Genomic DNA, 24350 nt, shown 5'->3' on the forward strand with positions numbered 1-24350 from the left:
AGGTAGTACATGATGCAAAGGGTAAGCCCGATGGCCACTTAACTGGACCAACCCGTTTACAACCCCAACTTGACCCAACACATTTAACCCAACTGTTTGTATGTAAATGTTGATTTTTGATTTCTTTTGATAGAATATGATATATATTGATATTTTTATCAATTATTGAATGTGCTCCTAAATTGTCGATGATTTAATAAAATGTATTAAAGTTTATGTTTAAGGCTTTATTAGTACATCATCCTGTTTAAGGGCCGATTCGCTCAATTAAAAACAGCCCTGATTAAAACCAAAAGCATGACCCTCTAGTTCTGAACTTCTGATTAACCCAAATAAAATATGATTCGTCCGCTTTACCCAGTCTGGTCCCGATTCCTCTAACTAGGAGTCCTCAAACTCAGTGATCCGATGACCAAAACCCTAGAATCAACCGTGTCGAATGGGGGATCCGATTTCCGTTTTTCTGAAACGCACTCTCAATGCCTATCTTATTACGTGAAACCTTTACACTCGGAAGACTGAAGAGCCAGTCCGCCCCCGTACGGCCATACCATATCAAAAGCGGGGTTTTAACTTCATCGGAAACCAACCACCGCCACCGCCACCGCCACCGCCACCGCCACCTCCACCTCCACCTCCACCTCTATTATCAATAGCTCTGAGAGTAGAACAGAGCTTGCATCTTCAAAGAGGTATCCTATCTCTGTTTTGTAGTGATTGATGGGGTTAGAGATGGATGAAGGGTTTATTTTTCCTTATTTTTATTTATGGAATCTGAGTTTTATTTGTCTGATTGAATCGGATTGTGTTGTAAGAAATTTGAGAGACTAAATCTGATTGAATGTGTTGCAAAAAATTTGAGCGACTAAATTGGATTGTGTTGAGCGACTTGATCGGATTGTGTTGCAACAATGTTTCAACACTGTTTAAAGCATGTCTCCTCGCAATCCTCTTGTGTTCTGTAGATCTGGCACACTGAAATCCCATCAGAGTTATCTTCAAAGGTCTAGCCTACTAGTGTTGAAAAGAATTAGGTTATCTCGTATTCTTGTATTGGGAGGGTTCTACTCTCTATTTTATGTATACATGCTTGTTGAAAGTAAATGAAAAATTTAAGTCATCGAATGATATCTGTTGGACTTGAAAAGAAAGCTGTCGATATCAGCAAATTGAATATTCTTTTTCTTCCTAGTGCATTCTAGTTCAGACGTAAAGGTCGGTATCTTTACGCTTAGATGGCTTCACCCTTGATACACCTGAGAAGTACCAATCAGTGGAATGCCATCCGTAAGCCTTTTGTTTTTTCATGCCGCCACTAAATTTTCCTGCCTGTTTGTCATCAATGCCACCATCAAGCAAATATGCTCTGCATAATGATTCTTCTGACTGCCTGTGACAATGAAAAAGTGGGAAATTTTAATTTTATAATTCTAAAATGGTATCCTTTGGAAATTGATGTTTTATGGCACGTGCCATGTGACCATTCCTTATATTTTCGCTTTTCTTACTTAGTTTTCTTCATTAATTTTTTGAGAAATAAGAGTTCTCTATCTTTCTAGTCATACATTCCTAACTGGAATGGAAATTGATGCTTTATGGCACACGCCACTTGTCAATTCCTTACATTCTCGCTTTTCTTAGTTTTATTCATTAATATCTAGGGAATAATGGTTCTCTATCTTTCTAGTCATACATTCCTACCTGATTTACGGATTTGGTTTCTACCACTAGGTCAAGCATCACGAACACTAGATCAGTGTGTAGTTTGATATCACTAGAAACCTAGGGTTTGTATGGCAATGTTAAAAAAAAAAAAAAAGGAGCCTTTGTAGTTTTTTTGGAACAGAACACGTATGTGATGTCCGTTTGTCTGTTTTATTTATTTATTTATTTTAAATAAATGAATTAGTTAAAAAAACACATTTGGAACTATAGTTGTCATGGCATCTAAGTGATCCAAGGTGTTGGCAGGGACTTGAAAACAAGGCAGAGCCAACAAGGCGTCCACCTAGGTGACGCCTTGACAAATATGTTTGGAACAGTTTTGAGAAACAATTAAAAGCAGCTCTGAAAAAACAAAACGAAAGGTTGGGGCAAACACACATGAAAGGGAAAATTTTCATTAATCTTACAACTCCAAATTCTCAAGCATTTCGTCCTTCTCGCCACCACCACCAGAAGAAATGCTTTTGTTAATATGCATTCCATACATGTTTATGTTCTTTTGTAATGATAGAAATAATTTCTTTCCAGTTTTACCATACAATATTCATTGGTACAGAAGTACTACAAATTATCAGAAACACAAAAACTGTTTCTGACTCATAAACAATAACTTGAAACAGAAACGTTGCCATACACAACACTAGTAACCTAATTCCTGAGAACACCCTTATACCAGGAACAATTGAGTGTATTATGCAGCCATTTAATATGGGGTTTCTGGATCACCTAAGGACTAGGGTTAGAAAACCTATGTAAATCTAGAATTGCAGGGATTAGGAACCCAATATGGAAACCAGAATTTCGAAACTCTCTATCAGATTCATGATTATCAAGGCCTCAAGGCAACCCAATATGGTGTTGGGGCGCTGGGCAACAAGGCGCCCCTTTTCTTCACCTATCCCATATAGGTAGTATAGACACATCATAAACATCATAAGTAAATTAGCAGCCAATTAAAGAAACCAGCAGTTACATATAAATTAAAATCCATTGTAAGCCTCACCAATTGTTCACAACAAACTAGAAAAAACCAGCAGTTAAATATAAATTGAACAAAAAATATATTTCAGCAATTTAGTTCAATGATAGTTATATGTCACATAGAATCAAAATTGATTCTAGTAGAGAATTAGCAATAAACTATAATGGATAACCAGGTACAACAGTATAGCAAGGTTTGAGATTCAATGTTTCCATTTAGCGCAAGCGTTATAATCGTGCACACTGCCGATTAAAAAGGTCAGGAAAAGAATATGTATACAACAAATAAAAATAAAAATGTAAAAACACAAAACAGCATAAGGTGCCTACCTAGCCATCTAGGCGGACCAAGGCAGTCGCCTTACTTACATCCGCTAAGGTGGGGCATCGCCTTGATACTCTAAAGGCGTTTGGATGCCTAGGGGACACATTGACTACTATTGGAAACGGCAACAGAAGTGGAGTAGAATCAAAACCAGAGTTTGATAGGAAGCCCAATCAGTAATTAAAGAAAATAGTAACCAGCAACGAACACAGAAAATGGTAACTATAACTATCGGCTGCAGGTTAAAGGAGAGTTTAGGAAGCTGTGATTGAAGAACACAGATTAGCAAATAATGACTGGAATCGATGGTCTGACCTGGTCCTGAAGACAGATCAGAAATAGAATCAGATCAGTTAACTGTAAGAGAGCAAAATATCAGTAGGGAAACAGAAAAGGAACTAACAGAATAATACCCGACAGAAGTTACAGAACTGTGATTCTGCAGGAAAACAGAACTAAGAAAAGAATAGAACTTACCCGTCACAGGGTACGTACTTGATTTTCTGGACAGAAAAGAAAGGAAAAATTTAGAAAAGAGAAAAGTATATGACATTGTCATCACCACTCGAGGCCTCAATTGGAATTACCACCAATCAACTTGTGAATCACAACAGGTCTGGAACTGAATCAACCACAGGAACAAAATAAAGGCTGAAACCAAAACATGTGGGAGGCTGTGGCCCCCCTTCTCATTGTTTATAGATTTAAGAAAAAACAGAAAAAGAAATCTGTCCCATGCATGGGCTTAAGGAGATGTTCCATTACAACTAACACTCTTGAAAATAGAAAGTCTAGAGAAATTGTAAGAAAATAGAAACAAACTCCTAATGATGTAGTTCGCATAAAGGGGAGGAAAAGAAGGCCAACAATAGGCAGCCCATATCCATCCAACCAGTAGTAGCCCCTCAGATTCAGTCTAATTAGCTATCCTTAGGCCCATGGGTTGTTACCAGTTGGACCAGGAAGATGGACCTGCATATGGTCCATGCAGTTGCACCTATTGCTGGCCCATGCGGTTGCAAGTTGCAAGATTCTAGTCCATACCAGATTTGGAGGACAGCTGTAATGGACTTTTAGTCCATGTGTGGAGGACTGCTATGGCTACTATAGATTAGTGGCTATTTTTATTAGATAGATTTTAATTAGTTTTTGTTTCTATTTTGGGGTTTATTCAGTTTTTATGATGTAATCAGAATTAGAAAGAAATCTAGGATTAGTTTCCATTTTTGTTTGAATTTTATTTTGCAAGGGATTCCCTCGCACATAAGAAGTTTTTTATTTTATTTTATTTTTTTAATCTATTAATAGGAGAAGGGGTCTCCATAGACCCCACAATTTGAGTTTGAGGAAAAAAAAAAAAAAAAGGCTCTATGCTGTAACTAGGAGAGGCAAATCTGTAGGATGCAGAACCCCTAGTGGGAGACTAGGTTGGAGGCCTGCTCTGCAGTGCAAGTGGGAGGCTTGAACCTTTTTTTTCCTATTCCTTTTCTTCTCCATCATATCTTATTTTCTGTTTCTTCTATCAGTTCCTGCAATTCCAAGTAAGTTCTTCTCAGATTATTTTCAGGCTGCATTTGGTAACGTTCTATTGGAACGAAAAAACGGAATAAAGTGTTTGGTGCATCATAGACGAGTTTCCTTTTTTTGGAACAAAAAGTGAAAAAATAACAGTAGAAACTGAAAATTGATGGAACGAGAAATAGCTGTTCCGTCTTCCAAGTTTCGATCCAAATAAAAAAAAAAGGGAACTATTTGGGTATTTTAGGGAAATCGTTCCCAATAAACTTGTCTTCCGCCCTAGCTCTTCATTTTTCACAATTTAGCCCACAAAGAGGAGAGATGACCTGCGTTTTGCAACCGTTCCAGAAACAGATTCACCAAACACCCTTTTTTCGTTGAAAAACGGCGTTTTTACCCAGAAACTGAAATTTTCGTTTTTGACACCAAACGTCGTTTCTGGAATAAAAACGTTACCAAACGCAGCCTCAGTTTATCTGCTGCCCTCCTCAGTATTATATTTTGAGAATCCTTTGCTGTTCATTAGAGCATAACAGCTCTGGATTTAATATTGGTTCACTGCTGTCAATCAGACCTTGCAGCAAGGAACTAAATCTCGGGTTTTGGACAGGCTGGAACTGAGATTTGGGCCGAAACCTGGCTGAAACCTTTTTTTTTTGGGGTGGGGGGGGGCCGGTATTTTTTTTCAGAAATTTCCCTCAAACTAGGTTTTGTCTTAGGGTCCACCGAGATGGCCCAAACTTCCAAAATTTTGGCCAAGATGACCGAGATTTAGAACCATGCCTTGCAGTTCCCCTTATTGTGTCATATTTCTGCAACTAAAAATCAGCCATATCTCTAAATCCGACTATTGGGTTTCAAAGACACTCCAGAGTCGTATTTCTATTGATCAGGCACAGTCATCGACCAAAACTTTGGTCCTGATCTGTTCATCAGAGTGGTAGTTTCTAATTTCTGAAAACCCAAGTTTCTATTTCTGAACTGCCTTTATGACAGCCTATCCAACCATCACATCACTGCCAAATTTTGGGGTTTTGAACCTCTATCTTATGCCTACACTCGACCAGTGTTTGGGCCTGATCTGAGTCCTGGATTTGGAACTATAAAATTACTTCCATTCTGGTAGTTTTAACTTTTAATCCCCCACGAGCCTGCCTGTTGGAACTTGGAAGGATTCTGAAACTTTTCTTCCATTCTGGTAGTTTTAACGCCCCACGATCATGCCTGCTGGAAGAATTCTGAAACTTACCATTAAGCAGAGCCAGGATCCATCGCCTAATTTTATGTAGGCCGCAAATCTCGCATATTTGGGCTTATAAAATTGGTCCATTACAATAGAAAGCCCCAAAATACTAAGCCCATAATCTATGTAACCTATAGAAAAGGCATACCCAGTGCATTAGGCTCCCGCTACTGCGGGGTCTGGCGAGGGGCATATGTACGGAGCCTTACCCCCGCTTCGCGGAGAGGCTGTTTCCTGAATCCATGTAACCGGTAAGGGACTTAAAAAACTTTTTTTTTTTGGTGGGGGGGGTGAGTAGGGACTTAAAATTAAGTCTAACTTAAACTAATCTTGAACTATAGGTTTGGTTTGACCTAGAAAACTGAACCAATCCAAAACAAAAAGCTTGTCTTCTTCTCTTCCAGCTGAAATTCTGCATCAGTTAAGAGTGAAACTCTCTCTCCATGTCAGTATTAGATTATCATCCTTAGTGAGTAGATATTTTTGTTAAAGATTCCTCTTCCTGTCGGGTACTTGAGCATAGATATGTGCTTTATGATAATCTGGTGGGATGTATGAGGGGATTAAGTCTTTGGCTATTATAATGTGTTTATTTCAGTTGGGAGACTTATTTTTGATAAATTTGTATTCCTGATGCTATCATTGTGTTTGTTGAATGATGTTCATGTCTGGTACATATTGAATATATGTCCGTATTTTTGCTCCTGAATTTAAAAAACGGAACCTTATTAGACATATACTGTATTGTTACCATCCCTCCCACCTTTTTTTATGCCGACTTTTTTAACTTATTATTGAATCCCAGACCCGTCTAGTAACCATATGTATCCATACTCGTTATTTTGCCGTGACTTACTAAGGGTTGGGCCTTATTTTTATTTGGTCTATTGGGTACGAAAGAGAAAAGAATGAAAGATTCCACAGTAGTTTTTACTATTTATGCTTAGTGCTTTGACAAGGAATGAGGGAAGGACAGGAATTGTCTTCAATCAGACCTCCCATAAGCCTAGGATAGTTGGTTTGTTCAGAATGATAGTAATGGAGAAAATCCTCTGTTTGAACTCCAAATGAAACGGTTCTCATTAAGTCTAGTTGTCCAAAGTTACCCACTTTTTTACTACCAAGAGCACTTCCTTTGGTTACATATGAGTTGATAAAGATTCAAATCTTTAGGATGGGGGGAGGGGTTAGCATAGTTATCAAGGTGTTGCCTTGATTTTTCACCGTCCTCCATCGCCTTTGGTTGCCTTACGCCTTGATAACATCGGAGGTTAGTGTTAGGAAAAGAAGCACCATTGGTAGTTGAAGCTTGAAAGCAAGTTTCCACTTGGAATGTATGAGGAGGAAGCACATTTACTGTTTGGTAATTTAGGGACAAAATGAGAGAAAAATGGGTTTGGAAGTTACTTCCATGTCAAATGCCATTTTTGGTTCTCTGTAACTTTAAGCAGATAATTTTAGAACTTAACATGTAGGGCTTCAGAATAAAACATAGTGGCAGTATTTGGAAAATCATTTACTCTTTACTTTTTTTTTTCTAGAAAACATAGTTGGCATGATGTCAACTTCCAACCTCTTCAATTACCTACCAAAGGAGAACTCTTATGGTCTCTTTTGCTATTCTAAAGACTCAAGGCTCTTGTTTTTTGTAATATCATGCTCTATCTTGGTTTCTCCTCCTCCTATTGTTTGTTTTGCATGCGTCCAGTTTATGATAAAAATTTTCATGCATCTCCTTGAGTTTTCTATGCTTACTGTAGGCCATGATTCTACACTTCTTGTTGTAGGATAAAACATAATGGCAGGGAGAAATCGTATGCCTAGACATCCTTTGAATGATGGGCGGCGTGGATTCCCTCCTGAACGCCCATTTATTCGTGGCCCATTGCCTCCACCATCTCACCCTGCTCTGCTGGAGGAAGAACTTGAAATGCAGCATATCGAAATGCGTAGGCTTTTGGCTGACAATCGAAGACTAGCTGAAGATCATATCGCCCTGCAGCAAGAGCTAGGTCTTGCCAAGGAAGATCTGCATCACATGAATATGACCATTGCAGATATTCATGCGGAGAGAGAAGCTCATTCTAGAGAGCTTATTGAGAAGGGCTTGAAACTGGAAGCTGATCTACGAGCAGCTGAGCCTTTGAAAAATGAGGTTGTACAGTTGCGCATGCAAGTCCAGAAGCTGGATACCTCAAAGAAGGATCTGGATGTACAAGTACAGACTCTCACAAAAGACATGGCAAGGTTACAAGCTGATAATCAACAGATTCCCAGTTTGAGACAGGAGATTGATATGCTGCACCAGGAGCTTATGCGTGCTAGGTTCATCCTCTAATTTTATGTTAGCTTTCAATATTTCACTTTCAAAGCCTGCTTTTGCTATGGATCATTTTATTTTGAAGGTCAGAAAAAGGGATGTGTAGTTTGAAATTCAAAGGCTAATAGAAAGATTTATTTTGCAGAACTGCTGTTGAGTATGAAAAGAAGGCAAATATGGAGTTCATGGAACACAGGCAGTCTATGGAGAAGAATTTAGTCTCCATGGCACGTGAAATTGAAAAGCTACATGCAGACCTTGCGAGTGTTGATGGTAGACCATGGGCTGCCGGTACGTCCTTACCATATTTTTAGAATTTGATAGCTTAACTCTTAAGTTTGTTTTTCCAATCTATTTGGTGTTTCCTTATCAACCATCTTCGATTCAAGTGTCTGGGCTTGCAAGATTTCCTTCATTTTCTGCTTAACGTCCTACTTATTTCAGCATCACCTATCTTTAATCATTCACCCAGCAGCGTAAGCTTCAATCTATCCATTCCCAAAATACTGTAATGTTCCAATGGTTGTAAAACATAGGGCATGTCTACAATTAGCAACTATGGTTCCTAAAATATAGGAACTCAGATATCAGTGAGTCAACTACTTAAATGGAGACCAAATTCTGGTTGAATACAATAACCCAGTGATGCAGGTGCACAATTGTGGACTGATCCAAACCCGTATGGGTATCCAGATGAAGATGAAGATGAACCGGATCCAGTCTCGGATCAAAGCCATTAGGATCTTTTAGGATTTATTTGCTTCTATTTTGGGGTTAACATGCAATCTTTTATTTTGTTTGCTCAAGTAGGAGATAGCTATTAGGAGTTAGTTTCCAAGTTAGAGTTTTTTTCCTTCATGTTGAGTTTTCTTTTGTTATTCATACCGATGCAACCGATGGAGATTGCGGAGTTGAAAGATGAATTGGATTTTTAATTGAAACCTTGGTGGTATTGATTGGCCGTGTGACTTTCCTCCCCCCCTCTTTCTCTCTCTTCTCGCCTTTGTTACTTGTCCTTCTTCTCTGGCTTGATCTTTTTTCTCTCTTGCTGTGTCTGAATGATTCAACAATTAGGAGCAGCAAACACCTTCTTCTGCCCTTGTTTCTCCTTCAGGTTACAAGCTTGGGATTTCCTTACTTGGGCAACTCTAGGTGTGGTATCATAGTGGTTGGAACCATAGTTGTCACGGTGCCAAGGCGTACCAAGGCGGTGGAGGGTTGTCTAAGCGCTTAGGCGAGAAGGCGCCCGCCTTAAGGCGAACAAGTATTATTTTTTATTTTTCCTATTTTCTAATATTATTTAGTAAGTTATATATACCTTGTATCATAAAAAATCAAGATTAAGCCACGTCAAGTCATTAAAAATCAACATTTAGCCACATCAAATCATAAAAAATTAACATTAAGTCATATTAAGTTATAAAAAATCAACATTTAGAGAAATGTTCTTATTCTATAATAAGTTTGACTGGTCAAATGATTTTATTTTTATATGAGACTTTTTGTATTAGTTATAATATAAAACCAGCTTTCTAACAAATCTAAGATTACTTAAATCTGAGTTGCAATGACAAAGTTATGCTTCAGTCAAACTTATTTTTAAGTGCGCGAATACTGTTAAAATCGCCTGAATGAAAATAATTTTATGAATATCAAAACAAAATATTATTTTACCGGACTTTTGGTTTTTAGCAATGTTTTAACATGATAGAATTTATAAAATTTTCATAATTGAGAAAAACCCTAGCATTTAAAAGTTGAAAATCGTCCCTATAACCAAAATCCAATTTTTGTTCTTGGACTGGGGGGTTGACTTTTTATCCTTTTGGAATTTGATTTTTAAACTATTTTTATTGGATTCAAATAGGGGGTATTTGCTTATTTATGAATAATATCTTAAGTAAATGAAATAACAAATATTAGCACAAAGCGACATGCAGTGCAACAAGGCGGCTGGCGCTTAGGCCCCAGGCAAACCGCCTGGACGCCTAGTCTCGCCTAGGCGACACCTTGACAACTATGGTTGGAACCATCTATATTGACAGTTGTCCCTCTGAAAACTCAGCAGTGACCAGTAGTTACCGCCTGGATAAAGTTTTCAAACTTGAATACATGGTCAAGGTTTATTGTTTGATGTCATTGAAGCTTGAATACAATAGGTCTGGACTCTGGAGAAGGCGACCCTGCTCACAGATTTTCTTGAAATTTTGAGCTTTGATTGGGTGGCTGGGTCGGCTGCAAGGCTCTTTGCCCTCCACCATAACTGAAACCTAAAGGTCGAAGACAATCCTCTCTAACCCACAATTCTTTGGTCCTTATGTTATTCCTTGTATTTCCCAAACTGTCCCCACTCTTTCCATTTTAATTTGCTTTGTCCCATACCTTAACTTTACTTCCTAATTTGTCCCTTCACAATAGTTCACATTTCCCTTCATAGCCCATCACTTACTTAAACTTTTAAGATTCCCTTTATTTACGAGTAACCCTATTATAAAACTCAAGCTATTTACTGTTTTGCCATTAGTTCTTTGATTTGAGCCATTTGATACTTGGGCGGGCACATAAGTGATCCAATTACGATTTTGGAACCCAGATCCGCATTACCCAGTTGTAATTCCGAAAAGATATTGATGATCCAATGGCTGGATTTAAGTCAACAATCAAATAATAAAATCTGGAAATTAAAATAGTACAGATTTGTGAGATTTATTATATCTCCAGATCAGAGATTTCTGATCCTCTTAAAACCCAGCTCGAGGGACACTATTAAAAAAAAGAAAAAAAGGAGCATCCCAGTGCACGAGGCTCCCGCAATTGTAGGGTCAGGGGAAAATGTACACAGCCTTACCCCCGATTTGCAGGAGAGGCTGTTTCGAGGGATACTAGTCCTGGCCCTTATAATACCCTGAAAAGTGGAGAGAATCTGCTGGTCAGACCTTCCCCAACAAGATGAATCGATTTCAGCCAACAGGGAACCAAAACAGAGCTACCGCCAGCACTGTTTGATGATGATCCTTTGTTGGGTTTAACCAACAGTAAGAGCAGATTAAAACAGGAATAGAAACTGATGTTGAACCCCTCCAATTTCTGGTCAGATCATTCCCAGCTAACACCAACAATGGTATACGATAGAACACAAGAGAATGAAAACGGAAAGTAGAGAGGAAGAATGTGACCTTTGGCTTCCCACCAGCAGTCCTGGATCAGAATCCCAGGCGCTATAGTGATGTCCCAGTATGGAGCCAACGTCGATGTATAGTAGCGTGCTTGGAGTTACTGCTTACGACCGCTTTAGGGCAACCTTCCCCATCAACTTGACATTCCTTTAATAGAGTGAGCATGGTGTCTAGGAGAGGGGATGACTCACCCTGTTGGCCATCGACGTCAATGCCGAAGACTGATCACAAGGATCTTCCACCCTTAACTAAGTCTTCGGCTGAATCCAAAATCCCGTTAATCAAATTCATGAACAAGGCTGTAGCCCATACAAACTTCTATGAAAGACTCAAAAACAGACTCAAACTCTAAAAAGTAAAGTCCTAACTGATGTGGAACCAGGGTTCCGAAAACTTGGCTGGGATTGCTTATGGGCCCACTCCAACAATTAAAACTCAAGTATAAGGAAGCTGTGCCAATTCTGTAAATAATCTCAAGTTTAGAGTTCAGTTCAGATCTGGTAGGTTGCAGATACCGCCCAGAACAGCATATTGGCACTAACAAATAAAAAGTAATAGGGGAAGACGAGAGAGGGAAGGGATACAGAATCGCGGGGAAAAAATAGAGGTGAGAGAGAGGGAGAGAGAGAATCCAAAACTAACTAGCCTATCTCTTACTAAAACTCCAATGAAAAGAATAATTAAAATCCAAAAAATATCCTATTGGATCAATGACTTAGCTTTGGAATTTGGATCTGGTTTATCCCCATTGGGCTTCCCAATAGGGTTTGGCCAGCCCAAGGAATTGGTCATGCATCACTAAATCCATAACTACTAAGGTAACATAAACTTACTGGAAAACTTAAAATAATGAATTATAGTTACTCAAAACAGGACTGGACTTATAGAATCCTAATCCGGCCCAACTAAAACACTAAATTACAATTAAAATAAAGAAATAAAGACACTTATTAAACTGATCCCTATGCCCTGCTTCTACCCAATATTATAGGCCTATTAAAGTGGCCCATCACAACGAAAACACATTGGATCAGAGGCCCAATAAATACGTAACCCAACCCAAAGCTTATTTCCAATAAAATAAACCTATGCAGATGATTTATCTGAATCAGGAACACTTTGATTTTTGTTTCTGTTTTTGTTCTTTCACGTTCCAAATGCCTGGTCTGTTCCGTAAGAACAAAAAAATGAACTGGCATTGTCAAGTGTATTTCTGTTCTGTTTGTATTACCGTGGAACAAAAGAACAACAAAACACTCCTTGGGAGTGTTACCAAACGACACCTAGGTTCCAGTTTTGATCTTGAATTGAACTGTAATATGATTTGTTTTTTAAATAAAAAGGTAACATGATATTTATATAGATATTGTTTGCTTCTTCTTTATTGACCTAGAGAGAGGCTATGACAGAGTACCTAGAGAGATAATTTGGCATGTCCTAGGGAAGAGAAGGGGCTCCAATAACTTTGTGGATAGAATTAAGGAGATGTATGAGGGAGTGGTGACGAGTGTCAAAACGATAGAAGGCCAACATAGTGAATTCCCAATTACAATTGATTACATCAAGGATTAGCTCTAAGCCATTATCTGTCTGCACTCATCATGGATGAGTTAACCAAACACATCCAAGATCAGGTCCCGTGGCGTGTATTATTTGCTGATGATATTGTTCTAATAGGTGAGACAATGGAAGGGATGAATACTAAATTGGAGCTATGGAGATCATGCTTTGAATCAAGAGCTTTTAGGATAAGTAGATCAAAGGCAGAGTATATGATATGTCCCTTCAGTTAAGCTAGGAGAGGTGATGAGGTGGTGAAACTTGCGGACCAGGAGCTACCATAGAGAGATTGTTTTAAATAATTGGGGTCAATCATTAGCAAAGAAGGGGATATTGAGTATGATGTGTCCCACAGAATTAAAGTGGGCTGGATGAAGTGAAGAATTGTATCAAGAGTGTTATGTGACGAATGTATGCTGGTTATGACTTACGATTGTTGCTGTTGTTATTTGCTTGGTTATGGTTGTCGGCGCATTTGATCTTCTGAGTGATGCTTCAACCGAATTTTTAGATATTTCCAGCTATGGACATGTATGGAATTAGTCTACAGTTTTGTTGGTATGATTGTCTTTGTCTATTAACATTGACTCGAGACGTTTGCTGCCAAATAATTGGATGTAAAGGAACCTTTTCTTTAATTACATGAAATGTAGACCTGTACAATCACCTGATTATGTCTCATGCGATTGGAGTTTATTTAGGAATTTTTATTTCTCTCTTTATAGGCATTATTTACACACACTTGGGTTAGCTGGAAACCTTTTGTTGCAATTAATACCCCTGCTTTATGAATCCTATTTGTTTCATCAGTTTTTCATTAAATCATTCTATGAAAATTATGTGTTCCTGTATGTTTCGCTGCCTACGGTTATGTGACAAACACATATTTCCATATTGTTCATGTTATGTGGCAAACAAAAGATAGCATAATGACTGTTTTATAATTTTTGGCTTGTTGTTGCCCCCTTGCTTATTATGTGGATGTATGGTGACTCAAGGTGGAGTTTACGGGAAAAAACTCAACAGTCCTGATGGAGGGTTTCCTTCTGCTTATGGGAATGGATATGGGGCTCATCTGGTATGGATGCTTATATACCTCTTTGAACTTCTCTTTTTTTGTAGTTTTCTAATTCCTAATGGGGAGTATGTTATCTATTCTCAATTTGTCACATTCTCTATAAATTTTTGCAGGGTATTGCTGACAAGGGTCCTTTTTATGGTGCTGGCTCTGGTTCATGGGGGCTTGAGAATCCCCGCGCTGCCCGTCGCTGAGATCAGGATATTTTCCATTTGAAGTGGACGAAGTGCATCTGCTATTTTGTTGCTTTCCTGTTCCCTGGGACTGAAAGGTCTAGAAGTCTCATGTTTATCAATAGGTGCATGTGGCATCAATTATCTATTAATAGAATGTTCTTAGCAAATCAGAAACTTTGCTCAAATAGGAGTTGTAATGTGCTGCTGTTCCACCCCCCCCCCCCAATGAATGTTTACTGTGAAATTTAAAGTAGGGTATTTGACTCAAGTTCTGTTCCCTAGGAGAGTAGGAGATATTCCTTGGGCATACTACCATTTGGATTTCTATTGCCATTGCCATTGCCATTGCCATTGACCTTGACTTATGTTACTTAAATAGTGCATATTTTTTTATATTGTAGTGAGAAGATCTTGTTAAAGTAGAGGCTATATATTATGGAGTTCGGATTATCCATTTTTTTTAAAATGTGTACTCGCATTTGTATGTGGGATGGCGTGAAGTATCGAATATGTTTATCATGAAGTGTCTTTAAGTGCCAAAGACTTTGCTTTGAGGATCTTCAGGTTTCTATTATTGGTGGAGTGGCTGTTGTTGATTATTTGAGTATATCTTTTTATGACTGTCACTGAGTCATATTGTGGCGCACTTTTGGTATGATTGATGGTCTGGAAATTTGCAGTAAGGGTTGCTGAGTAATGGTCAGTGAATTGCCCCTTATTGGAGTTCTTGCATATGAAGTGCTTTTTGATAGTCATTGCTTTTGTGTGGCCTCTGAAGATATGGAGCAGAATTGGTGGTGGGCTTTTTGTAGTAGTCTTATCACTTAGGTATTAAATAATGTGCCGCTTCACAATCCCCAGCTGTGATTGAAGATAATGGGCAATTTCACAAGCATCTGCTGTTCGTTGCTTCTTTAATGATCTCCATTGCTATGGACTAGGATGCACTGATCTTACCTGTTGAATTTCAAGTTCCTTGAGGATTAAAATGTTGCTAACTTGGTAACTACAAGTCTTGAATGTCAACTTGGTATCTTTTACAGTTGTTTCTATGACTTTGGATTTGATACTATACACTATTAAGCCAGTCTTTAAATTGGCAACTGTAGCTGTGAATTAATGCCCAAAATATGCATGGATATGCCAAGGTCTGAGCTTACAAATATCTGATTTGAGCAAGAAAAGTTCTGGTTTTGGTTGAAATTTGCGCTTCATTTTTATTATTTGTCCATTGGAGAGTGGATTTGAGGCTTAATTATCTTTTGATGTTGAAAGGAAATAAGTGGTCACTTGGATTCGATTGGCTACAAATAGAGCAGGGCAATATTTAAGACTGACTGACCGATATTAAGAGCTTTTGTGGATCTTAATCATTGTAATGGTTTTGAGATTGTTGCTATCGTGGTGCTTCAAGTTTGGACATGGGCATCCACTTCGAGATTGGATATGGGCATCCAAGAGTTGCTGGATAAATCTGGATATAATCACCTAGATATTCCTTCAGATCTCCCCTATTTAGTTAATGGTTTGTATTCTGTAGGTTTCTTGTCTTGCTCCATATATTTATTGTTAATATGGTTTTTAGTTCTTCTATACTATATTCACTGGTCGAGATAGTCCAGCCACCTTCAAAATGAACAAGTTCTTCCTGCATGAGTTGATGGGATCCTGAATATTCGGAGGGGGGGTCATGCCACGTCACAATGGATTGAGTATATCTCGTTTGAAGTCTCTGCTTACATAGGCAAGTATTCTCTCACTGATGTACACCCATCCATTCACATTTTCTTTTCAAGCTAGTTTTTACCTGTGGTTTGCTTACATTCTTGTCCACCATGATATCTATATAGTGGTGTCTATCTTTTGGCTTCTGGCTTTCCCTTCACCAGGTAGTGGCTATGGATGCTAATTCAAGAGAAACTCAGTTTCACAAATTACCTATAATATACTTCTTTGGTACAATACCTTGATGTTGAACTGTACTGTACTGTGAAGGTAGAAAGCTGGAGCAGGATGACTTGGATGTGGTAGCTGATCTCGCAACACCCATTTTTTTTATGCTTTGCTTGCAGTTCTTGTTATTTTAATCTCTTCTGCTTTTATTGCCTTCTGATGTCCATTAAATGCGAGAAGTTGGACTGCAATGTCAAAGAAAGCCAGATTTGTACGCTGAACACTGAATTTGAAATATGCTTCAGGTGGCTGTTCATACTAGACAATGATGACTAGAGATCCTCACAAGCTTTTTGTTCCTCAAGGATTGTGATGGACTAGAATTTTAGAATTGTCCAGTCCAGAAGTAGAGCATTACATGTCAAAATAGTAGCTAACTACGTCAGATTTCATTATGGATGTGAACTATGGATAATTAATTTAATTTCCTGCGCCAGATGTGATACAGATCGACTAGCATGTATCTGGTCCAAAATCTGGGTTTTTTCAAACCCATTGATTTTTGCCCCAAAGAGAGGTATTGTCCAGCGGCATAAAAGGGGGTTTATTTTCAGAACTAAAGTAGGAGATCACAGTTATTTAAGGAGATATTTCCTGTCCTATTTCCTATTATATCTAGCAGTTTTCCAACACATTATGAGGTGATTGATTAGTTTTTGGACTCTCATTACCTATTGCCCAGCCTGTCATGAAGGGGTCATTTTCCAGAATTGAACAGATATTTATTGGGAGGATATTTTATGATCAAGTGAGCCCACAGCCAGCTGGTGAATACAAATTGAAGACTCAATTGCCAATACATGGAGGACTCCTACAGCTGTTATAGTTAGGTAGGTTTCTATTGGGATTTGTTTATGTTTTGGTTTTATTAGTTAAGTTATAAATAATTCTGAAGTTAGAAGGTTCCTGCTTGGAGTTGGGCCTTTCGTGCAAGGTTTAAGATCTCGATCTCGCCCCTAATATCTATAAAAAGAATGGTTTTGAGAATTTATTTTTACCTAAAGCTGCTCTCAAGAAGAAAAGGATCTCTAAAGGTTGATGATGAAGTGATAATCTTCAACCTCCAAGTGTTGAAGTTGTTAATCTACACTGTAGAGGAGAAATTTGACAAGAAAATCCACGAGAAGTTCATTTTTCTTCACAGCAAGGCAAGATAGGCAAGATATGTCGAGGTGGGGCGAGTTGAGGGTTGAAATTATGTATATACCCCATGTGATTTGGTCTTGGGACGAGTCGAGATTGAGATATTCACTGAGATCTCAACCGAGATATTGCACTTTTTACGTATTGCCTCATCTCGTCTCACCATTTTCAAATAGCGATATCTCACTGAGTTCTTAAATAGTGCTTTCACGTCCTCGTCTGACATTATTTGGTATTAGAGCAAAGGAGGGGTGGTAGATAAGATTAACGTTTGCTGAAATCTACTTCCCATTGAAGGCTGATCGTGCTAGTCTGATTTGACATTTCTACCAAACTCGTGGATGAGTTTTTTAAAGATGGGGAGAGCTGGCGTAGATCGACTAGCATGTCCATGTACCTTGTTAATTCTGGGTTTATTCTTATCCATTTATTTTTGCCCATAAAAGGGGATCTATTTCCAGAATTAAAGTACAAGATCGCAGTTATTTAAGGAGATATTTTCTGTCCTATTTCCTATTATATTGAGCAGTTTTCCAGCACATTATGAGGCTATTGATTAGTTTTTGGAGACTGTCATTAGCTATCAGCCAGCCTGTCATGAAGGGGGTTATTTTCCAGAATTGAGCAGATATTGATTAGGAGAATATTTTGTGATCAGGTGGGCCCCACATCCAGCTGTTGAATACGAATTGAAGACTCAATCGCCAATATGAGGACTCCTATAGCTGTTATAATTAGGTTGGTTTCTATTGGGATTTGTTTTTGTTTTGGTTTTATTAGTTAACCTATATGTAATTCTGAAATTAGAAGGTTGGTTATGATTTGATTTCCTAGACTGGTTAGGAATTTTTTGGGTTTTCCTTAAATATATTTGTAATGGACATTAGCTGAAGACAGTTTGAGATAATGAACAATTAAAGTTTTCTTCATGAAACTGTGTGACTCAGTTGAAAGGTGAGGTGCCTTGAGAGGGTGAGATACCTATGGGTGAGAGGCCCGGGAGTGAGTGAGATACTCAATCTAGTTATCTTATACCTATCTTCTATACTTTCTATTTTCTGTTTCTTTGGTCGATTTTTGAGTGTGTGAAGTTGATTTCGAGATTTGCTGATCTGTTGAGATCATTTGAAGTTGTATTCAAGTTCTGTCTCTGAAATCGATTGGTGATAGAATGTATGTGAAATCACAGCTGTACTGCTATCTCCAAATATTTGCTTGTGATTCTGTATTTCTCAAAAAATAAGCCCATAAAGGTGATTTGGTCGTGTACAAGATCCTGTCTGTGGTGATGCAGTTAAATCACCTTATGGGCTTATTTTTTTTCAGAATTAAGCTTTGGGATGTGTTCTACATGTGTTGGACCTTTAGTTCCATGAGTTTTCTTTATAATGGGCCACTTTAATGGGCCTTTAATATAGGTATAGGCTAGGCAATGCGGTAGTAGTTAAGTTAATGTGTCGTTTCTTTATTTACTTGCTACTAAGTGTTTTAGTTAGGCTAGATTAGGAGTCTATAAGTTCAGCCATGTTTTGAGTCTATTTTCTTAGTTATTTTAGTTTCCTAGTCAGTTTAAGTTTTCCAATCAGTCAAGGATTGTGCTGGGTCCTTCCATTTTAGTTTTTTTTTAGTGTATTTTTGAGTTTTCCAATTAAGGTTATAAGGGGGGAGTGGGGCTAGCATTGTGCACAAATTTGGTAAATAAAGTAGTTGCTCTCTTCTCTGTTGAAGAACCTCTTGTGTTTGATCAAGGAAAAGGATTGATGTTTGATCCAATTTACACCTTGCGGTGTGAAGCTTGGATTGATCTGTCTATGCTAATGTTCTCATAGTTGTCAAGGCAGTGATGGAGAACCCTTAGGGAAGGGAGGGGAAATCAGAGTAGAGATGGGGAAAAGGAGATCACACTCACACATTCATTCAATAATCAAATTGCTCTCTAAATCTTCAGTCGATTACAACCAATATATAGGAAAATAGGAACATGAAATTAGAAACTTAACTAGAATGGAAACTAGCCTAAATTAGGAAACAACTATAAAAAGGAAACCAAAGCAAGGAAATAAATCCTACTCCTACGTTCAAGTCTGGAAATTAAAAGCATGAAATAAAATACTAGGTAAACTACTAATTTTATTTCCAACCCTTGTTGGACCAAAACCCTAGGCTGGACCGGTTCTTCTTGGCTCTTGGCTTCCAAAGCCGATCATGCTGGTCCAACCAAGAAAGGGCAGCCGTATCTGCATCAACTCTCCTCCTCTGAAAAGAACTCGACTCCGTCGAGTTAGGGAAAGGACCGAGGAGACCGTCTGAAGGAATACGCTGAATGAGGAATGATCCCACCATCTTCTTGAGCTTAATTTCAGGGAGATCTTTGGCAGGATGAAACTTCATAGTCTTGTTGGCATGCTTGAAGGCATAGGTATTGGCATAGCCACAATGCTGTACTTTCTTATCAAACAACCAAGGTCGACCAAGAAGGATATGGCACACCTTCAGAGGGAGGACATCACATTGGACTGTATCCTTAAATCCATCAATAGAATATGTGACCAAGCACTTATCTGTGATTTTGAGATTAGTGTTGTTCACCCAAGCAACCTTGTAAGGATTAGGATGTGGTTCTGTATTCAATCCCAGCTTACGAACAGCGTCTTCAGAGACAACATTAGTGCAACTGCCTCCATCAATGACCAAGGTTAGTAACTGATCATTGCACTTCACACGAGTCTGAAAAATACTACTGCGGCGCCAATCTTCATTTTCAGTGGCCTTTTGAGTGGTCAACACATGACGAATGACATAAAAGGGATGTTGGTCATCGTCACTAAGAGTGTCATTGACTTCACCTGTTGCACGCTCTTCTCTTAAATCAACTGTGTCAGAACCAAGTTGCTCTTCGGGAATATATGGCAGAGGAGATTCCTTATCAATAAAAGCAACCAAACGGCTAGGACATTGGGCACTGATATGTCCAAATCCATTGCATGAGTAGCACCGAACTGTGAATTTTGAAGAATCAGAAGGTTTATCTGAACCACGCCGAGGGGGTGAATATGGGCGAGTAGGCCGTGAAGATGACATTTCAGAAACATGTCGAGGTGGAGAATACGGCCGACTAGGTCGTGAAGAAGCCATAGATGTAGCACTTGCCTGTGGCTTGCTAGATGACCTCTCTTGGGTAGGAGACTGTTGCCAAACGGAACTAGTACCTCGAGAAAAAGTATCTGCAAAATTTCTCCGGTTGTATGGGCGTTTCAGACTTTCCTCAACCTGATATGCCACTTGTACGGCGTCTTCCATTGTAGGTAGTCGACTAGATGCAAGGGCAGCACTAAGTTGAGGGTGCAAACCATTGCGAAATTGGGCCACTAAGACTTCTTCATCCCACTCAAAGTCAGAACGAGTGGCCAAATAATAAAATCTAGCAACATACTCTTCAACGGTCAAATTCTCTTGTTTCAACTGTGCAAACCTGAGATGCATGCGTTGCTTGTAATCAGAAGGCAAGAATCGCCGATTCATGACTTCATACATTTCAGCCCAAGTAGTGACCAACCCGATGCCTCGGGTTCGGTTCTGTTGTTGTTGCTTGATCCACCAGACTCGAGCCGTGCCTTTCAGTTTGGCCTCTGCAAATAGGATCTTTCGAGCCTCAGTCAACCCGTACCATCTGAAGAATGTATCTAAACTGTGAATCCAGTCAAGGTACAATTCTGGATTATTGTCTCCATAAAAATCAGGGACATCCAGTTTTGCTACTCTTTCTGCTCCATCATCATGTCTACCAGTCCCATATGGTGGTGGAGGTGGTGGTGGTGGTGTATGATGTGGTGGTGGTGGTGGTGTTCCTGGCAGATCCTGTGGGGTGGTGTTGGAGGAATCCCCAGACTGAATGGGACTCTTTCCTTTATCTGCTGCCACCAAACGATCAATAGAAACTTGCATAGATTCCACCATTGTTTTTAGGGACGTGATCATGTTAGTGAGAGCATCAAATTTTGTATCAGTTTCTCCTTTATAAGAATTCAGCTGTTGAACAACTTCACTATTGGCTACCATGGTGATGAGTAACAAAATAGCACTCAAAGAATAATGGTAGAATAGTAAATAACTGAATGCTTAAAGGGCAGGGATAGAATGGGAATTTTTTTTTTTTTTGAAGTTCGAACTAAACCACAAAAAGTATGTCAATCACGTGTGGGATAGGGGTTTGCTGGAAATAAAAATATATGGGACAAAAGGGGAATAAAGGAGAAAGGGAGGGGTATCTTAGGAAACGAAAGATAAATAAAAGGAAAAGGAACAAAAGGGGAATCGTGGGGGTGGGTTTTACCGACCAGAAGTGTCTCCTTCTGGGAGATGGAACCAGCAGTGGGAGTTCGACGAAGGAGGAGGGAGGCGGCGCGACTCCGATGAAGAGATGGGTGACTCGCGACGGCTTCAAATCAAGTATGTCGCTGCCTCTCTCTTCTCATCTCGTCTTCTTTTCTTCTTTTTTCTTCTCGATTCTTTTTCCTTTTTTTTTTTCTTTGCCGTCGGGGACAGAGATGAGCGGCGGCTGCTGTTTGAAGGGAAAAAATGAGGGAAGAGGCGGCGGCTGCTGTCGGAAGAGAAAAAAAATGAGAGAGGAGGCGGCGGCTGCTGTCGCTCTCTCTGCTGCTTCTCCGACTTCGTCCGTCGCTTACTTCTGGTTCTGTTTTCTCTCTCTTCTTTTTTTTTTTTTTTTGGACTGAGACTGGAAAAAGTCGATGGAGTTGTGGTTCGGCTTCTCTATTTGCAGCAGTTTTTTTTTTTGGCTGTTCTCTGTCACGGTAGAACCAAAAATAGAGAATGGGAAAAGGAAGAGAACGAAGGAGGATCCTTCGGCTCTGATACCAAGTTGATGGAGAACCCTTAGGGAAGGGAGGGGAAATCAGAGTAGAGATGGGGAAAAGGAGATCACACTCACACATTCATTCAATAATCAAATTGCTCTCTAAATCTTCAGTCGATTACAACCAATATATAGGAAAATAGGAACATGAAATTAGAAACTTAACTAGAATGGAAACTAGCCTAAATTAGGAAACAACTATAAAAAGGAAACCAAAGCAAGGAAATAAATCCTACTCCTACGTTCAAGTCTGGAAATTAAAAGCATGAAATAAAATACTAGGTAAACTACTAATTTTATTTCCAACCCTTGTTGGACCAAAACCCTGGGCTGGACCGGTTCTTCTTGGCTCTTGGCTTCCAAAGCCGGTCATGCTGGTCCAACCAAGAAAGGGCAGCCGTATCTGCATCATGGGGTCCTGCCTTATTCTATCTCTTCTAGATTCTAACTCTTCCAGACTTCCAGTTCAATTTTTCAGGTTTGTTTTCTACTGTTTTCTAAAACCAGTGGCACCCCTGTTTCCTACCTATTTTCATTCTATTATATCTCTCTCAATATTGATCAGAATTGTTTCAAGTTTGATACTTAAGCTTCTGGATATCAATTTTCTTGAATTCTTGTCTGGGTTCCTGATATTGATTGGCTAGAATACTAGTTCTGCTACATTGTTGTCCTATTAGCACTAGGAATTGTCTGTGCAAACCATATTTGTTCTCTCTTTTCTAATATATTTTCCACACCTATTCTATTAGTGGAGTTGTCCACTCAACTTGATTTCTGCCCTGTTCTGGTCTCTCTGCTTCAAGATACAAAATTTCTCAAGCTGTTCAATTTTCTCTGTTCTGGAGATCTTGAAATTTTTACCAGACAATTCCAGTTATGGTTAGGGAATGGTATAAACTCCTTATCCATTTGTGTAGATATGTTTTGGGTCCCTGACATGAAGATGTTAAAGCACGGACCGTTATTCAGTAAGACTAGTTCCCACTTACATCCTGCTTTAAGTTATTCTGGATACCACAGTTTCCTTTGCCACAGCTTCATATTGGTTTAGGGAGTTCCCTCTCTAGGAAAATTGCGATCCACTGCACCCTCCAAGAAAGAATCAAATATCTACATCTTAATTGGTGAATAAAAGCTTTTGGGTCTCAAGGGAAATGCTTAGGGAACATTTACATTTAGTAATCTGTCAATGGATTTGGAGAAAAGAAACAAATGAGTATTAAAAAATAGGCAGTTCAAAGAGTTTGTCATTTAGTCTTGTTTTAACCTCCCCTCTTGGGGTATCAAACTATAAATGTCCTACTGCTAGTGACAGGGCCTCTCACTCCCTGCATTTCATTTCCTTATTTTTATTTTTTTTACCTTGCTAAACATTAAATATTCTCTCACCACAGGACAGCCCCCACTCAAATAGAAATAAATTTAAAAAAAAAAAAAGGGAAAGGAACTCACCCAAGCTCCTTAGAGTCGCCTCACCAGAGGCTTTACACATCTCCAACACCCAACTTGAGACTAACTCATCCACAAGTTCAATTTGATTAACCTGCCAATTGGCCAGCAAGGAAAGCGAAGGTTTTCCTTTCCTACGCATCTTCATTATAAACCTTAAGACAGCAACAAATCCTTACAGCCAAATTGAACCTCAAATTTTTTAACACTATAAAAGAAAAGTACTTCAAATTCCTCATAGAAAACTAATTTTCCTCAGTAGCTCCACATATCCTCAGTCTTTACCTTCAATAGAGACACTAAAATGATTCAAAGGATGTTGTTAAGTCAGATTTCCACAAAATCTCATGTATCCTATTTTTCCAACTTTTGAATGTGTGCTTTTTGACAAATCCTTAAGTCACTAGAAGATTCTAATTTTCGCATGGCTACTAAGTACTGAGAGATATAGGGATGCTTTTAGGTCTGTCTATGTCCATGGAGAGGGTTGGGAGTCTTTCAGGATGGTTAAACACAACAACAACAAAAACTCAGCCTTTTCCCAACTTTCAGGATGGTGAAATAAATATTAAAAATTTAATTTGAATTCTAAAAAAATAACATAATTGCAAGAGATCATTTTCAAAGTGAATTCTTTGGCCAAGTTTCCCCCATTTTTAGGTTCCAGGCTGTCTTTTTAGTGTCAGAAAGCTTAGTTTTCAGACATTGACTTGCTTCATCAAATGGCTGCAGCTATTAGAAAGAATATGAATAACATCCCGTTGGATGTCCAAAATCCTAGTATATAAGCCACAAGGTGAAAAGTGCAAGCCCAATCAATTATGAAG

At 38.8% G+C, this 24350-nt stretch overlaps 1 protein-coding gene across 1 annotated transcript; it reads left to right on the forward strand.

The window, feature by feature from the left end:
- Positions 1-501: 501 nt before the first annotated feature.
- LOC122088024 (protein FLX-like 3) lies at positions 502-14495 on the forward strand. Its single transcript, XM_042657164.1, has 5 exons — positions 502-692; positions 7580-8117; positions 8258-8403; positions 13847-13926; positions 14040-14495. The coding sequence occupies exons 2-5, from the start codon at positions 7591-7593 to the stop codon at positions 14118-14120; spliced, it is 834 nt and encodes a 277-aa protein (XP_042513098.1). The 5' UTR covers positions 502-692; positions 7580-7590; the 3' UTR covers positions 14121-14495.
- The last annotated feature ends 9855 nt before the right edge of the window (positions 14496-24350 follow it).

This window comes from Macadamia integrifolia, chromosome 9, assembly GCF_013358625.1.
Source record: "Macadamia integrifolia cultivar HAES 741 chromosome 9, SCU_Mint_v3, whole genome shotgun sequence".
NCBI lineage: Eukaryota > Viridiplantae > Streptophyta > Magnoliopsida > Proteales > Proteaceae > Macadamia > Macadamia integrifolia.

Coding starts and splice junctions, on each gene's coding strand:
- LOC122088024 (XM_042657164.1), top strand. CDS start 7,591: ATGGCAGGGAGAAATCGTATGCCTAGACATCCTTTGAATGATGGGCGG. Junction 8,118..8,257: donor CAGGAGCTTATGCGTGCTAG/GTTCATCCTCTA, acceptor TTTATTTTGCAG/AACTGCTGTTGAGTATGAAA. Junction 8,404..13,846: donor TGGTAGACCATGGGCTGCCG/GTACGTCCTTAC, acceptor TGGTGACTCAAG/GTGGAGTTTACGGGAAAAAA.